The sequence below is a fragment of the Tamandua tetradactyla genome, chromosome 4 (assembly GCF_023851605.1).
Source record: "Tamandua tetradactyla isolate mTamTet1 chromosome 4, mTamTet1.pri, whole genome shotgun sequence".
Taxonomy (NCBI): domain Eukaryota; kingdom Metazoa; phylum Chordata; class Mammalia; order Pilosa; family Myrmecophagidae; genus Tamandua; species Tamandua tetradactyla.
The window spans coordinates 84,591,024-84,608,433 of record NC_135330.1 but is presented as its reverse complement, the minus strand read 5'-3'; the positions used below and the strand labels follow the sequence as shown (position 1 = coordinate 84,608,433).

The 17,410-nt window shown below is 36.1% G+C and overlaps 1 protein-coding gene across 18 annotated transcripts in view; it reads right to left on the bottom strand.

The window, feature by feature from the left end:
- The window catches only part of FAM120B (family with sequence similarity 120 member B), a 203,219-nt gene that overhangs the window by 53,751 nt on the left and 132,058 nt on the right, over positions 1 to 17,410 (bottom strand). For 10 of the 18 annotated variants that reach the window (XM_077157948.1, XM_077157942.1, XM_077157947.1 and 7 more), the window contains 2 exons: positions 3,704 to 3,910; positions 1,858 to 1,966 (listed from right to left, as the gene is read on the bottom strand). The exons of the other annotated variants lie outside the window; for them this stretch is intronic. In XM_077157948.1, coding sequence (XP_077014063.1) covers positions 1,858 to 1,966; positions 3,704 to 3,910 — 316 coding nt within the window. The remainder of the gene's footprint in view (positions 1 to 1,857; positions 1,967 to 3,703; positions 3,911 to 17,410) is intronic. 18 annotated transcript variants of the gene reach the window in all.

Genomic DNA, 17,410 nt, shown 5'->3' with positions numbered 1-17,410 from the left:
TACCACTGCATTCCACTAAAATGCTTGACTACTGTGAAGCAGCAGGCTATCTTTAAGGGTTTGAAAACAAAGCTTGCTGCATACACGGTTCTGAGGCATGATCACCTGCCTTCTGAAAGAAGAGACTCTTGCCAATTTAAAAAAGCTTGCATTCAGCCAGTCAAAAGTTGCTGTGCCACCTTGTTATTGTTTTATTAACAATCTTAATTAGGAATGGGACTCCTGGATTACCATATTTATTTACAGTGTAGACTGCTGCCTACCGGCTGACAGCCAATTAAAGAAACAGGCAAGGTAGAGAAAATTTTGTACATTTATTTTTGCAAATAATACATTTTTGCTTTGGAGGCTCAAATTCTTATTACTTATCTATAGTTGGTAGAAGAAGGTTAAAGGATGGAGAGAAGGGTGGGGCAGGGAGCAAGTCTGTGACTACTGGGAAATGGGGAAAGAACCCTTCCTCTCGCTGTTTTAAAATCCCTTCAGACATGTCCAGAGGCTTTCCTTCCATGAGATCTCACATGCAATACCTGATAGAGAACTGGACACCTGTCAAACTGGGTTACTGACTTCCTATCATAAAGCCTTCTGAGAATGAAATGGAGTTGATGAAATGATTGGCTAAGGCCGAACAGAACACTTGAAGATAGCCTGGTGTGTAGGAATTTGGGGTAGGGTCTCTTTTACCATCAATAAAAAAATGGGGCTAGTATAGTTCTAGGCATAGATAGATATGAACCAAATGAGGACATGAATTAGTAACTGAAAAAAAAATGCAAAACTTATTAATAAAATAAGGTAATACACAAGATGTTCAACTTCATTGATAATGATTAAAAAATCAAATCAGTGATATTCTTCATTTAGCAAATTAATAAAAAACAAAACAAAACAAAAAAACCCTACCATAAACCAAAACTTTTTAAATGCTGTAAAGTATGCCATGAAACAGAAACTCTTACCACTACTGATAAAGATAAAGTGACTAAAGGTTCTTAGAGGACAAGTTGGAAATGTAGATTTAAAATTCTGATATATTCTGACCTATAATTTTGTAAACTATGACACTCTATTTTAAGGAAATAATTAGAAACAAAGAAAAAGCTTTATGCACCAACATGCACATAAAAGCATCATGTGTAATAGAGAAAAACTGGAATGACCTAAGAGCTCTTTCTAAGAGGAACCAGTAAGTAAATTTGATATATCTATTGGTGGAAAGTATTACAGCCACTGTTTAAGGAGAATTTGATTAATATGATCACAATTTTCCTGCAAGCTGAGTGTAAAATGGAAAAGCAGGGCAGAAACCTGAATAGAGCATAATTACAATTATGAAATAAAAATACGGAAAAATATGGCAAAAAAGCTTACTATGTCAACCCTTAAAGGAATTCAAGGTCATATACATTTTGTTTTTTATTGTTTTCTTCATATACTAAATTTTCCTAATATTCTTTTTCTAAACATTTTTTATTATGAAATATAACATATATATAAAAACTAATATACTTTTATTAAGAGAAGAAATAAACCCAAATTTATGTTAAATAAACACTATCAAAGCAGCCTGTGTACTCCAGGAATCCTCAAAGAAAAGTTACTTACCCATAGAAAGAGTTCTTAATTATTTGATTAACAAGTGAATCCTTCCTGATTTTTTTTTTCTGATGGGATCAGAATTTAAAACACTGGATAGAGTCCTATTATTTTAATTTACTTTTTTCTTCTAATTTCATCAGCTCCTTCTTGGTAGTCTTTTACCAATAAGCACACGAAAGAGTTGTGGTATATTTCTGACGGTGATTCTGAAAACATTTATTTAATTATGAAACTAAACATGGGATTCTTGTCAACCTGCATTGCGAGCAATCCAGTGCTGTCTGGTCAGAATCCGTCGGTTCTCCTTCACACAGGCCTTGCAAACGGCTGTCTTCAGACAGTGGAATTTGGTCAGCTGAGCTCTCTGCAAACAGACCCAGATTTACATCAAAGCTGGGCTACACATTTTGTGAAAGGAAACTTAACTTCATTTCATTCAATCCAGATCATGTAGAACAGTGTCAGACACGTGGCAGAAGCTCTAGAGACACTAATGACAAGAATACAGTTTTCAAGGACATCAACCTCCTGGGGCTGCCCACTTTGCACCCAGCCAAGAGCAGCTGCAGTTTTCCTTCAGCACTGTAATTTAACAGGAGAACCTTAGATTCTTCATGCTCTCCTTTTCATTAAGCAGTTAGACCTTCTTGTGTCTTCTGCAGATTGAATAATCATTTCTAAAAAAGAATCGTCAACTTCTAGTGTGACAATTTAAGTTACTACCACATAATTTTACCTAAAAAAAATGCATTTATCTTATTTCAATTATCCTTCACTGTAAGAACATTAAGTGGTAATGTGAAATGTCTCATAAAACAGCAGCAGATTCAGGAACAGAACTCAATCTTTCCTTTTAGCTTTTTGTTTTGTGATCCATTCTGCATGCCTTAATCAGAAAGTATGAACCTATGATCACTTTATATCTGGTCAAGAGATTAGATCTAGAAAGAAAAATAGATTCATGACCGATGATTTATAGACTGTGGATCAGTAAGGCTGGTCTACTTTTACTTTTCATCACTCCTGTATTAGCAAGCCAAATGTGAGGAACAGTTTTTCTTATTATTCTGCTTTTGCCGTCTCTATTTAATTCTGGCTTCTTTTAAGTTCTAAACACTTAATTTCTTATGACACCCTGGATTTTTTTTTTTTTTTTTTTGGTGAGAAATAGTGATAGTAACACATTACCAAATGTTTTCTATCTGATATGAAAGCTTAGAGCACTTTATCTTAAGACCAATATGCTCTCTCACTAGCTCATAGCTGTCTTGCTCATGGCTCATGGATGTTAAAATACATTCCAAATGAGCTTGGCTTGAGGTCTTACTTGGAAATCTTCCAGGAATCATGTAGCAATTGTACTTATAAAGCTGGAACAGCAGCCAACGTCCCCAACTAAACTGGCAGCATTTAGGGAGTATTTTCAAGAAATAAATCATAACTATTCACATTAAATAGTCTGATATATATGGAAACACTTCTAGAGGAAGCACTAGTTCTTAATTTAAAAGGGGAGGAAAGGATTAAAAATACATGAAAAATTCAAAATGTGTCAGATTGGGTGGGATGCTACTTACCCTCCCTAAGCAAAAATTTCAGGGTCCTGAACCTGAGTCAAGTATTATGGCACAGGCTATTAGATATGTTGACTCTGAAGCTTTATGCTTTAAATCATGTGTTTCTGATTTTATGGAATAATTCAATCCTTTATTAGGAAAGCAGTAATTTTAGAAAATGTAACCAGCAGTCTTAAGTTATGTGCATAAATATCTAAGCCTGGGAACACGCTCCTTCTTAAATGGGACTTTTGTGGTAAGCATGTTTGCTTCTTTCAAAGTAAAATAACCATTAGGACAGATAGCACTGCTGATAAGATACTTTTTTTTTTCCTTACATGGACAGGCACTGGGAATTGAACCCGGGTCCTCTGGTATGGCAGGCAAGCATTCTTGCCTGCTGAGCCACCGTGACCCACCCAAGATACTTTTTAATGTCCAGTAAAGAACTCTGAATTTTCATGATGCATTTTAGCCACTGATTTCAAAACTATTATCATTTCTGAACGTGCAAAATGAGTAAAAGAAAAAAAGAAAGAACTCACATTTTGTTCTACAAGAACCTCCACAGTATAGCCTTTTTCAGCTTGCAGGTACTTATGATGGAAAAGCTTCCCATCAAATATGTTCCAGGGCATGAAATCATTCATTCTCAAGGGAAAGCCACATGTACTGTTGACCAAAATCAAAGTAGTAAGGCCACGGACGAGGAGAGAACCAAGCTGTACAGCTCTGGAGTTAACATAATCAAGCTATTGAAATCAGACATACACAAAAACAAATAGGGGGGCAAAAAAAGAGTCATTAGTTCTTAGGAAAAGGTCAACCCATCAGATTCTTAGAATTGCATGTTATCTATGCTCAAAATAGACTTGGTAACTTGAAGACATGACTATCACTGTATTAATTAAAACAGATTGGGGATCAACTGAGCTTTATGAACTCCTGATTACAAATGTATTATTATAAGAGGGCCCTGGAAATAAGTGAAATAGAGAAAATGAGGGATGAGCCTCTTCAATTAAGTTTGTGTATTCATTCACTCAACCGTTCATTTATTCATTCAAACATCAGGCTTTATTTAGGCCTGTTCCACATATACAGACAACTCAGATGACTAAGGAATGTTTCCTGCTTCCCAGGAACCTCTTCTTGGCAAAAAGGAAGTGGTCCCTACACTCATTTAAATTGTGGTCTACTGGGAAAACATTTAAAAGGTCATTTGATTGTGGATTTACTCTTTTCTGAAAATCTTTCCTTAAAGGAAAAGAAAATGGAAGAAAAATCAAGAGTATCAATTTAGATGCTGATGAGTTCACTGCATTAAGAAAATCATACTCAATTATCCTAATTTTGAGTATTAATTGTTTAAAAATCTCATTTTAAATTGACACACCTTTTAAGAATAAAATCTCATAGGTTCGATGGGCTGATAATTTAAGAAGGCCATTCTAATTAAAACATTTCTTTATGTTGTCAAATCTATCTTGATGTGAAACATTCTAATTGCTCATGAATGGGAAAACCACCCCCAGAATGAGAGGAGATTCTTGCATTTCGTAGGAAATTTATTTACAACTTAGCCTACACTAATCCCACACACAACGAATTACTAGCTAGCAAGTCTTAAAGTGATTCTGATTTTGTCAATGAAGTAAGTTAAACTGGGTTACTCATTGTCTGATTTATCAATGTTGCTCAAATTAACCACACTTAAATCCAGTTTGTAAAACTGAAATAAATTAGGAAAAAAATAATAGGCACTCATTTTACATCCATTACGCCTGTGTGAAGAAACAGAAACTTACAACAAACTGAGGATACCCCAGAGTTAAACAAAGGTTTAATCAAAATGTGTTTATTACATAGGACTATTTTAGAAATTATCCTAAAAACACTCATTCTTTAGAACTAGCAACCACTAAACAGGTGTGGAGGATTGAGCTGATTCTGACTGAAAGGACAAGTTAATTATAAGCATATTCCTTTACTCCCTATTCTCTACAGAAATATCCATGTAAGTGCCCCTCCATTGTCCAGCCACTCCTCACCATATTACTTACTGATCATCGCTATTAAACATCTTGAATAACTACTGGGCTCAAAGGAATAGGTTTATATTACTGTATAAAATTTAGAAATATTAAATTGTCTTAATACTTCTGTAAACAGTTAAAAAGGCCAAACGTGCTTTAATAGGTAGTTCTTCACAGTGGCCTCTTGTGATTGGGAAAGGACATTAACATGGTCCCTACCCCAGTGTGTATACAGTTCTTAGGGTGTCGGTCACCATCTCAGGGGATCCAAGGAGCTGGCTGAGGTAAACCTGTGGGATCAGAGAACTGTGGGCTCTTCCTTAGGAGGAAGGACTCAAGTCAGGAGAAGGAGCTTGCAGAAGTGCAGTACTGAGAAGGCAAGGTGTCTGGGGCATCTGTGGGTATACATTTAAAATCACCCCTTAGGAATGTAAACAACAAAAGTTACAGCTGTAAATGTAGTGAAATGTGATTAACTTCACAGTTCCTTTCATTTTTATCCTATATATTAGATTACTGCCTGGTTTTGAAAATGTGTCTTGTGAAGGTTGTTGACAGTTCCTCAAACTGGGTCCATTTTGACCCTATGTCTATATAGTTATTTCCTGCACTTTTTAAAATTTCATTTCATTTTTTAAATTTCATTTCATCACAATTTCATTTTTAGTATCATTAAACAGAATTTTGCATTACAGTACACTCAACCAACTTTCATCACTCTTAATATATATGTCTCACTGTGAAATAAGCTGGTAAGTACTTTGGTGTTAAAGTCCCCTTTACTATCACTGTCAAATATATTTCCCTTCAAATCAGTAAGCCAATGTTTAACAATATTCAAAGCCAAAAGTATACACTTACAGATATACTACAGGCTCCTGAGACAAGCTGGCCAGATCAGTGACTCTAGGCATAAAACTGCTGAATTAAGAGTTAATTCCTTATTCCCTTTTCTCCACTGAACCCTTCTGGGAAGTGGCGCTCCACTGTCTGACCATTCCTTACTATATTATTTACTTTTCACTAAATGCATACACCTCTAGCATTTCTCTATCTTCGCAGGTATCATACTGTCTGTCTAGAAATGTCCAGCAAGGTAGCTAGGAGTCAGGTGAGGATATCTGGACTGAATTATTAACTAAAATGGAATAAAATAAAAAATTCAGTTCCTCAGATGCACTAACCACATGCTAAATGCTCAACAGCCATGTGTGATAAGGGCCACCATATTAGCAGAGACCAAGTTCATTTCTGTCATCACGGAGAGTTCTATTCAACAGCTCTAGTCAACTCCAACATATCGTACTCCATGCAGCCGTAACCCAAGAATCCTCCCTCCCATCCCCCAGAGGGCAGGTGCCCACAGCACTATGTACACAGCCCACCTACAGCAGCATCATCATAGGCTCGTGAGGATGAGAGATGGTGCCTTGTTTGTATCTGAACCCCAGTTCCCATCTCAGTGCATCAAACAGTGGCTGCCCAAGAGATGTCAGATGAGCTAATGAATAATTTGCACTAAGAAAGATGGTACATGTTTTCTCTGAGCACGGGTGAGGTGAGGGAACAGGAACAAGTCTCTGATTTAGAAGATTCTTCTGTTACCGACCCAATTTCTGTTCCTTCCTTCTATACTTGTTTTAAAGTAAAATTTTAACTGAAGTAAACTCTCCAAAAATGCATAAATTCTAAGTGTACCACTTGAATTTTCACAAAGTGAATAAATTGTGTAATCAATACAGACAAAGAAATAAAACCTTATTAGCATCACAGAAGGTCCTCTCATGCCATTTGCTACCACTACCCTGCCCCAAAAGTTAACCACTACCCTAATGTGTAAAACTGTAAATTAATTTTGTTTTTGAACTTATAAAAATGAACCAGACAGTATAAATACTTTTGTCTCTGGCTTCTTCTGGCAAACACTGAGATTAACCCACATTGTTCTTATGTGAACATGCTCCTTTACTCTTGTTGCTGTGTTATATGCCACTATATACTGGGATTTCACCGACTCTACAAATCACTTTGGGGAGAACTGACACCTGTAAAATACTGAGTCTTCAGGCAATCCATGGCATAGCTCTTCATTTATTTAGGTCTCTTTTAATTTCTTTCAGTAAGCTTTTATGGTTGTCAGAATAGAGATGTTTCATTTTTAGTATCATTAAACAGAATTTTGCATTACAGTACACTCAACTTTTGGGGCAGGGTAGTGGTAGCAAATGGCATGAGAGGACCTTCTGTGATGCTAATAAGGTTTTATTTCTTTATCTGTATTGATTACACAATTTATTCACTTTGTGAAAATTCAAGCGCCACATGTTTTGCTTTTTTTCTTATTTCACATTTTTTTCTTTGATGTTAATGTAAATGATATCACAAAATTGGGGTTTCTTTCTTATCACTTTTTTATTAGAATTTAACTTTTTTATACTCCCTATATAATCCATTCAACTACAAACGGATTTATAAGTTGTCTAGTAACTTTTATTAAATTTGCTTGTCAAATTAATTCTTATAGTTAGTCCGAAGATTCTGTTTGATTTTCTAAATACACAATCATGTCCACTGCCAATAACCTATCCCTTGATTTCTTTCTTTTTTTAAAAATTTATTTTAAAAAATTTAACAAACCAAATAAAGCACCAACATACATAATCAGTAATTCACAATATCATCACTTAGTTGCATATTCATCATTTCTTAGAACATTTGCATCAATTCAGAAAAAGAAATAGAAAGACAGTAGAAAAAGAAAGAAAACGAAAACAGAAAAGAAAAAAAAAATATTATACTCTACCATACCCCTTACCCCTTGCTTACATTGATCACTAGCATTTCAAACTAAATTTATTTTAGCATTTGTTCCCCCTATTATTTTTATTCCATATGTTCTAATCGTTTGTTGACAAGGTAGATAAAAGGAGCATCAGACACAAGGTTTTCACAATCACACAGTCACATTGTGAAAGCTATATCATTATTCAATCATCTTCAAAAAGTACGGCTACTGGAACACAGCTCTACATTTTCAGGCAGTTCCCTTCAGCCTCTCCATTCCCTCTTGACTAACAAGGTGATATCTATTTAATGCATAAGAATAACCTCCAGGATAACCTCTCAGCCATTGACACTTTACTTTGTCTCATATAGCTCTTCCCCTTTTTTTGGTCGAGAGGTTTTCTCAATCCCTTGATGCTGAGTCTCAGCTCATTCCAGGATTTCTGTCCCACGTTGTAGGAAGGTCCACACCCCTGGGAGTCATGTCCCACATAGACAGGGGGAGGGTGGTGAGATTGCTTGTTGTGTTGGCTGGAGAGAGAGGCCCCATCTGAGCAACAAAGGAGGCTCTCTTGGGGGTGACTCTTAGGCCTAAATTTAAAGTAGACTTGACCTATCCTTTGTGGGATTAAGTTTCATTTGAACAAACCACAAGACTGGGGCTCAGCCTATAGCTTTGGTTGCCCACACTGCTTGTGAGAATATCAAGAATTCAACTTGGGGAAGTTGAATTTCTCCCCGTTCTCACCATTCCCCGAAGGGGGCTTTGCAAATACTTTTCCACTCACTGATCGAATTGCTCTGGGATTCATTGGGGCATCACTCTGGACAAATCAACAAAATCTCATGACCTACCTGAGATTCCAAGTACTTATGGTGTTCAATCAAACTACCTACATAAGTTATATTAGGAAATGCACTAGTCAAAATATAAATTTTGTACCACACAAACATTTTTTGCTTTAGTCTCACACATAAGGTGACATTTTAAAATATTAATTACCATCTATTTTCAGCACCCTGCAATAATGACATTCCTTTGTTCTTTTTCATGCAAAAGCATTTTAAAAATTTGTACATTTAGTCACTATTATTGTACACTCTAGGCATTCCTAGATTATACCATCTCAATCTTTAACATCTATCTTTCTTTCTGATTTCATTTATGCCCCCAGCCCTCCTCCCTCTATCATTCTCACATGCAGCTTCATTCAGTGTTTTAACATAATTGTATTACAGTTAGGTAGTATCGTGTTGTCCATTTATGAGTTTTTGTATTCAGTCCTGTTGCATAATCTGTATCCCTTCAGGTCCAATTACCCAATATCTTACCCTATTTCTATCTCCTGATGGTCTCTGTTACCAACAAAATTTATTCACTAATGTCAGTTCATATCAGTGAGACCATACAGTATTTGCCCTTTTGTTTTTGACTAGTCTCACTCAGCATAATGTTCTCAGGGCCCATCCATGTTATTACATACTTCATAACTTTATTCTGTCTTAAAGCTGCATAACATTCCATTGCATGTATATACCACAGTTTGTTTAGTCACTTGTCTGTAGATGGACATTTTGGCTGTTTATACCTCTTTGCAATTGTAAATAATGCTGCTATAAACATTGGTGTGCAAATGTCTGTTTGTGTCTTTGCCCTAATGTCCTCTGAGTAGATACCTAGCAATGGTATTGCCAGGTCATATGGCAATTCTATATTCAGATTTTTGAGGAACTGTAAAACTGCCTTCCACAGCGGTTGCACCATTTGACATTCCCACCAACAGTGAATAAGTGTGCCTCTTTCTCCACATCCTCTCCAGCACTTGTCATTTTCTGTTTTGTTGATAATGGCCATTCTGGTGGGTGTGAGATGATATCTAATTCTGGTTTTGATTTGCATTTCTCTAATGCCAGGGACGGTGAGCATCTCTTCACGTGACTTTTGGCCATTTGTATTTCCTCTTCTGAGAAGTGTCTGTTCAAGTCTTTTTCCCATTTTGTAATTGGATTGGCTGTCTTTTTGTTGTTGAGTTGAACAATTATAAATTCTAGATACTAGACCTTTATCTGATATATCATTTCCAAATATTGTTTCCCATTGTGTAGGCTGTCTTTTTACTTTCTTGATGAAGTTCTTTGATACACAAAAGTGTTTAATTTTGAGGAGCTCCCATTCATTTATTTCTTTCTTCAGTACTCTTGCTTTGGGTGTAAGGTCTATAAAACCGCCTCCAAGTATAAGATTTATAAGATATTTCCCTACATTTTCCTCTAACTGTTTTATGGTCTTAGACTTAATGTTTAGATCCTTGATCCATTTTGAGTTAACTTTTGTATAGGGTGTGAGATATGGGTCCTCTTTCATCCTTTTTGCATATGGATATCCAGTTCTCTAGGCACCATTTATTGAAGAGACTGTTCTGTCCCAGGTAAGTTGGCTTGAATGCCTTATCAAACATCAAATGTCCATAGATGAGAGGGTCTATATGCGAACACTCTGTTCGATTCCATTGGTCGATATATCTATCTTTATGCCAGTACCATGCTGTTTTGACCACTGTAGCTCCATAATATGCCTGAAAGTCAGGCAGCGTGAGACCTCCAGCTTCGTTTTTTTCCTCAAGATACTTTTAGCAATTCGGGGCACCCTGCCCTTCCAGACAAATTTGGTTATTGGTTTTTCTATTTCTGAAAAGTAACTTGTTGGGATTTTGATTGGTATTGCATTGAATCTGTAAATCAATTTGGGTAGAACTGACATCTTAACTATATTTAGTCTTCCAATCCATGAACACGGTATGCCCTACCATCTATTTAGGTCTTCTGTGATTTCTTTTAACAATTTCTTGTAGTTTTCTTTGTATAGGTCTTTTGTCTCTTTAGTTAAATTTATTCCTAAATATTTTATTCTTTTGGTTGCAATTATAAATGGAATTTGTTTCTTGATTTCCCCCTCAGATTGTTCATTACTAGTGTATAGAAACACTACAGAATTTTGAATGTTGATCTTGTAACCTGCCACTTTGCTGTACTCATTTATTAGCTCGAGTAGTTTTGCTGTGGATTTTTCAGGATTTTTGACATATAATATCATAGTATCTGCAACAGTGAGAGTTTTATTTCTTCTTTTCCAATGTTGATGCCTTGTATTTCTTTTTTCTTGTCTAATTGTTCTGGCTAGAAATTCCAACACAATGCTGAATTAACAGTGGTGATAGTGAACATCCTTGTCTTGTTCCTGATCTTAGGGGGAAAGTTTTCAGTTTTTCCCCATTGAAGATGATGCTAGCTGTGGGTTTTTCATATATTCCCTTTATCATTTTAAGGAAGTTCCCTTGTATTCCTATCCTTTGAAGTGTTTTCAACAGGAAAGGATGTTGAATTTTGTCAAATGCCTTTTCTGAATCAATCGAGATGATCATGTGGTTTTTCTGCTTTGATTTGTTGATAAGTTTGACATGATTGATTTTCTTATGTTGAACCATCCTTGCATACCTGGGATGCATCCTACTTGGTCATGATGTATAATTCTTTTAATGTGTTGCTGGATTCGATTTGCTAGAATTTTGTTGAGGATTTTTGCATCCATATTTATTAAAGAGATTGGTCTATAGTTTTCTTTTTTTGTATTATCTTTGTCTGGCTTTGGTATGAGGGTGATGTTGGCTTCGTAGAATGAATTAGGTAGCTTTCCCTCCTCTTCAGTTTTTAGGAAGGGTTTGAGCAGGATTGGTACTGATTCTATCTTGAATGTTTGGTAGAATTCACATGTGAAGCCATCTGGTCCTGGAGTTTTCTTTTCTGGGAGCTTCTTAATGACTGATTCAATTTCTTTAATTGTGATTGATTTGATGAAGTCGTCTATTTCTTCTCGCGTCAAAGATGGTTCTTCATGCCTTTCTAGGAAGTTGTCCATTTCATCTACATTGTTGTATTTATTAACATAAAGTTGTTCATAGTATCCTGTTATTACCTCCTTTATTTCTGTGAGGTCAGTAGTTATGTCTCCTCTTCCATTTCTGATCTTATTTATTTGCATCCTCTCTCTTCTTCTTTTTGTCAATCTTGCTAAGGGCCCATCAAGCTTATTGATTTTCTCATAGACCCAGCTTCTGGTTTTACTGATTTTCTCAATTGTTTTCATGTTCTCAATTTCATTTATTTCTGCTCTAATCTTTGTTATTTATTTCCCTTTGCTTGCTTTGGAGTTATTTACTGTTCTTTCTCCAGTTCTTCCAAGTGGACAGTTAATTCCTGAATTTTTGTCCTTTCTTTTCTAATATAGGCATTTAGGGCAATAAATTTCCCTCTAAGCACTGCCTTTGCTGTGTCTCATATGTTTTGATATGTTGTGTTTTCATTTTCATTCACCTCAAGATATTTACTGTTTTCTCTTGTAATTCCTTCCTTGACCCACTGGTTGTTTAAGAGTGTGTTGTTGAGCCTCCACATATTTGTGAATTTTCTGGTGCTCTGCCTATTATTGATTTCCAACTTCATTCCTTTATGATCTGAGAAAGTGTTTTGTATGATTTCAATCTTTTCAAATTTATTGAGACTTGCTTTGTGACCCAGCATATGGTCTATCTTTGAGAATGATCCATGAGTACTTGAGAAAAAGGTGTATCCTGCTGTTGTGGGGTGTAATGTTCTATAAATGTCTGTTAAGTCTAGCTCATTTATTATAATATTCAAATTCTTTGTTTCTTTATTGATCCTCTGTCTAGATGTTCTGTCCATTGATGAGAGTGGGGAATTGAAGTCTCCAACTATTATGGTAGATGTGTCTATTTCCCTTTTCAGTGTTTGCAGTGTTTGCCTCATGTATTTTGGAGCATTCTGGCTTGGTGCCTAAATATTTATGATTGTTATGTCTTCTTGTTGAATTGTTCCTTTTATTAAGATATAGTATCTTTCTTTGTATCTTTTAACTGTTTTACATTTGAAGTCTAATTTGTTGGGTATTAGTACAGCTACTCCTGCTCTTTTCTGGTTGTTATTTGCATGAAATATCTTTTCCCAACACTTCACTCTCAACCTATGTTTATCTTTGGGTCTAAGATGTGTTTCCTGTAGACAGCATATAGAAGGATCCTGTTTTTCAATCCATTCTGCCAGTCAGTGTCTTTTGATTGGGGAGTTCAATACGTTAACATTTAGTGTTATTACTGTATGGGTGGTACTTTCTTTTCTTTCTTTCTTTCTTTCTTACCATTTTGCCTTTTGGAATTTATATGTCATGTCTAATTTTCCTTTTTTCTACCCTCTTCTCCACACCTCTCTCTTCTGTCTTCATATCTGTCTCTAGTGCTCCCTTTAGTATTTCTTGCAGAGCTGGTCTCTTGGTCACAAATTCTCTCAGCGATTTTTTGTCTGAGAATGTTTTAATTTCCCCCTTATTTTTGAAGGACAATTTTGCTGGGTATAGAATTCTTGGTTGGCAGTTTTTCTCTTTTAGTAATTTAAATATATCATCCCACTGTCTTCTTGCCTCCATGGTTTCTGCTGAGATATCTACACAGTCTTATTGGGTTTCCCTTGTATGTGATGGATTGCTTTTCTCTTGCTGCTTTCAAGATCCTCTCTTTCTCTTTGATCTCTGATATTCTGATCAGTAAGTGTCTTGGAGTATATCTATTTGGTTCTATTCTCTTTGCGGTAGCCTCACTTCTTAGAACTGAAATTTTGAGTCTTTCATAAGAGTTGGGAAATTTTCAGTGATAATTTCCTCCATTAGTTTTTCTCCTCCTTTTCCCTTCTCTTCTCCTTCTGGGACACCCACAACTCATATATTTGTGCACTTCATATTATCACTCAATTCCCTGAGACCCTGCTCATATATTTCCATTTTTTCCCCTATAGTTTCTGTTTCTTGTCAGATTTCACATGTTCCAGACTCCAGTTCACTAATCCTATCCTCTGCCTCTCAAGATCTACCATTGTAGGTTTCCATTGTTTTTTACCTCTGTGCCTTTCATTCCCATGGTTTCTGTGATTTGTTTTTTTGGACTTTCCATTTCTTCTTTTTGTTCATTCCTTGCCTTCTTCATATCCTCTCTCAATTCACTGATTTGGTTTTTGATGAGGTTTTCCATGTCTGTTCGCATATTCTGAATTAATTGTTTCAGCTCTTGTATCTCATTTGAACTGTTGGTTTGTTCCTTTGACTGGGCCATATCTTCAATTATCCTGGTGTGATTTGTTAATTTTTGCTGGTGTCTAGACATTTAATTACCTTAGTTAGTTTATTCTGGAGATTGCTTTCCCTTCTCTTACCTAGGGTTTTCTCACTGGATGAATTTGTTGTCTATCTGTTCTTTGACATTCAGTTCAGCTTTTTCTGGACCTATAGCTTAGGTTTTGTTTAACAGAGGAGAATTTTTTGGTTCTTGTTGTCTTGTTTCTTGCCCTGCTTGTATGGTGCTTTCCCCACCCCCCACCCTTAGGAGGGTCTACATAGGTATTATAGACTTCAGCCAGGTTTTGCTGGACTAAACTGACCTCCTATCAGGGGGAAGGAGTCACCTGCATCAGTTTTCCCTGAGGGTGAGACCCAGCAGGTTAAAAGACTTTCATGTGAAGTCTCTGGGCTGTTTTTCTTATCCTGCCCAGTATGTAGCGCTTGTCTGCCTGTAGGTCCCCCAGCATAAGATGATGCAGCACCTTTAACTTTGGAAGACTCTCCCTGCTGGGGCGTGGTGGAGACAGAGAAGAGGTTGTAGGCTGGCTTTAATGGCTTCAAATTACCAAGCCCTGATGTCTGAATTCCTTGAGGGAGGGATTCCACCTGAGTTGGGCTTCACTCCTCCCGTGGGGATGGCACAGGCTCAAGACAAGTCCTGTCTGAAAGGAGCTTGTTACTGCCTATTCCTGGGGCAGTTGCAGCCTGAAATGTTCTGCTGCTGTATCCAGAGGCAGCCAAGCCTTTGTAGAAATGCAGCCACAAAAACCTCTGTTTCTTTTCTTTTTTCTTTTACCGTTAGCCCAATGAGCGACCTCAGCTTTGACCAAGTTCACCTGAGCTGGGGGCCTATTTTTAGTAGTCAGAATTTGTTAATTAATGCCACAATTGGTGTTTGGTTGGGCTCAGCCCCTGCTGCTGTTGATGTCTCTTTCCTTTCCCTCTGGGAACCAGCCTGTGGTGGAGGGGTGCCAGCTGTGGTGGCTTGGGGAACTCACGGTTCAGGGGAGGCTCGTAGCCAGTCCAGCTGGTCCAGACTGGGGTACGTTGTGTGTCCGTTCACGGACATGGCTCCAGGAGCTGTTCTGTACTGTTTCTGGTTATTTAGTGGTTGTTCTGGAGGATGAACTAAAATGCGCACATTGCTAAGCCACCATCTTGGCCAACTAGTCCGATTTCTTTCTTTTGAGTTATCAGATCCACAAGGATTTCCAGTTTAATAGAAGTAGTGAAAGAAGGTGTCCTTCAACCACTCCCATTGCAGAGGGAAAACTGTTAACATTTTACTAAGTTTCTTGCTATAGATTTTTGTAGACAGTCTTTATCAGCTTAAAGAAATTCCCTTCTAGATCTAGTCTGCTGAGAGTTTTTACCATGAACAGGTTCCAAATCTAAACAAACATTTTTCTGCATCTACTGACATAACCATATGTTTTTGCCTCTTTTATGGTGTTAATAAAGTGCATTACACTGATTGGTCTTCAAAACGTTTAATCAATCTTGTAGTCTAAAAACAAATCCATTTGCCATCAATCAAGTATTTTCAGTTTTATATATTGCTTGATTCAATTTGCTAATATTTTGTTCAAGAATCTATTTTCATCTAACAGAATGGCCTATAATTTTCATTTGTCATAATGTCTTTGCTAAATTTGAGTAGAAAGGTTTTGCTGGACTCATAAAAAAATTGAAGAGTTCTTATTCTCTTCTCTGGAAATATTAGTGTCATATTGATGCTATTTCTTCTTTAAATGCTTGGAAAAATTCATCAGTGAAGCCATCTGGTCTGAGTATTTCCTTGTGAGGGTTTTTTTTTTCCATTTTCGATTCAATGTCTTCATAGATATAAATTATCCAGGTTTACTACTTCTTGTTATAGTTTTATTATATTGTTTTTCAAAGGACATGATTATTTTATCTAAATTTTCTGATTTTACTGGTATAGTACTGCTCCATAATATCCTATTATCTTTTTAATGACCATGTGATCTATGATGCCCCTCTTTTCATTTATATTGGTAATTTGTGTTTTCTCCTTTTCTTGAACAATCTTGTTAGAAGTTTATCAATTTTATTAATCTTTTCAAAGAATCAACTCAAAAAATTTTTTTCTATATTTTACATTTGTTAGCTATTACATTAATTCCTGTTCTTTTCTTTATTATTTCCTTGGTTTGATTTATTCTTTTTCTAACTTATAAAGATGCATATTTAGGGGTGCTGGTTTTCAGCTTTTCTTCAAATATATTCATTTAATGCTACAAATTTTTTTTAATGATTTTTTTTTTTTTAAACATGGGCAGGCACTGGGAATCGAACCCGGGTCCTCTGGCATGGCAGGTGAGCATTCTTGCCTGCTGAGCCACCGTGGCCCACCCTAATGCTACAAATTTTTATTTCATTCCATTATTTTTTATATGTAGCATTTTCATTGTCATGTAAAATATTTTGTAATGGTCACTGTGATTTCTCCATTATCTATGAGTTACTTAGAACATACTACTTAATTTTTAAATAATTGGGAGTTTTCATTTTTATTGCTGTAAGTATTGACTTCTATTTTATCTGTATCGTGCCCAGAAAATAGACTGTATGATTTAAATAATTCAAAATTTGCTGAAGCTTGCTTTATGACCCATTACGTGGTCAGTTTTGGTATTTTACACTTTCACTTGAAAAGAACTTTTGAGTGTAATGAAATGTCAATTAAGTCAGGTTTGTTAATTTTGTTCAAATATCCTAATTATTTGTGTGCTTATTCTATCAGCTCTTGAGAGAGAGGTGTTAAAACAGGGTTGACAAACTTTTTCTGCAAAGGGCCAGACACTAAATGGTTTAGGCTTTGCCAACAATATACAGTCTGCTGCATATGCTTCTTTTTATTTAAAAAAAAAAAAAGTGCTTTAAAACATAAAAGCTATACTGACAAGGCAAGCCTGTATGAAAATAGGCCAGAGATGAGCTTTTGCCCAAGGATGTAGTTGTTGATCCCTCTGTTAAAGTCTCCCATTGTGATGAGAAACTTATCTTTTTCTGTCTGCAGCTCTGAAAACTTTTGCATTATATATTTTGAAGCAATGCATACTTATCTGAGATTTAGAGAACTGCGATCTAATCCCAGTGGGCTATCATTATGAAATATCTTTTTTTTTTTGTCTCTACTAATGCTTCCTTCCTTGAAGCACACTTTATCTGATATAGTTTATCTGATACCATTTCTTTGGGTTGGTAGTTGTATGATACATCCTTTT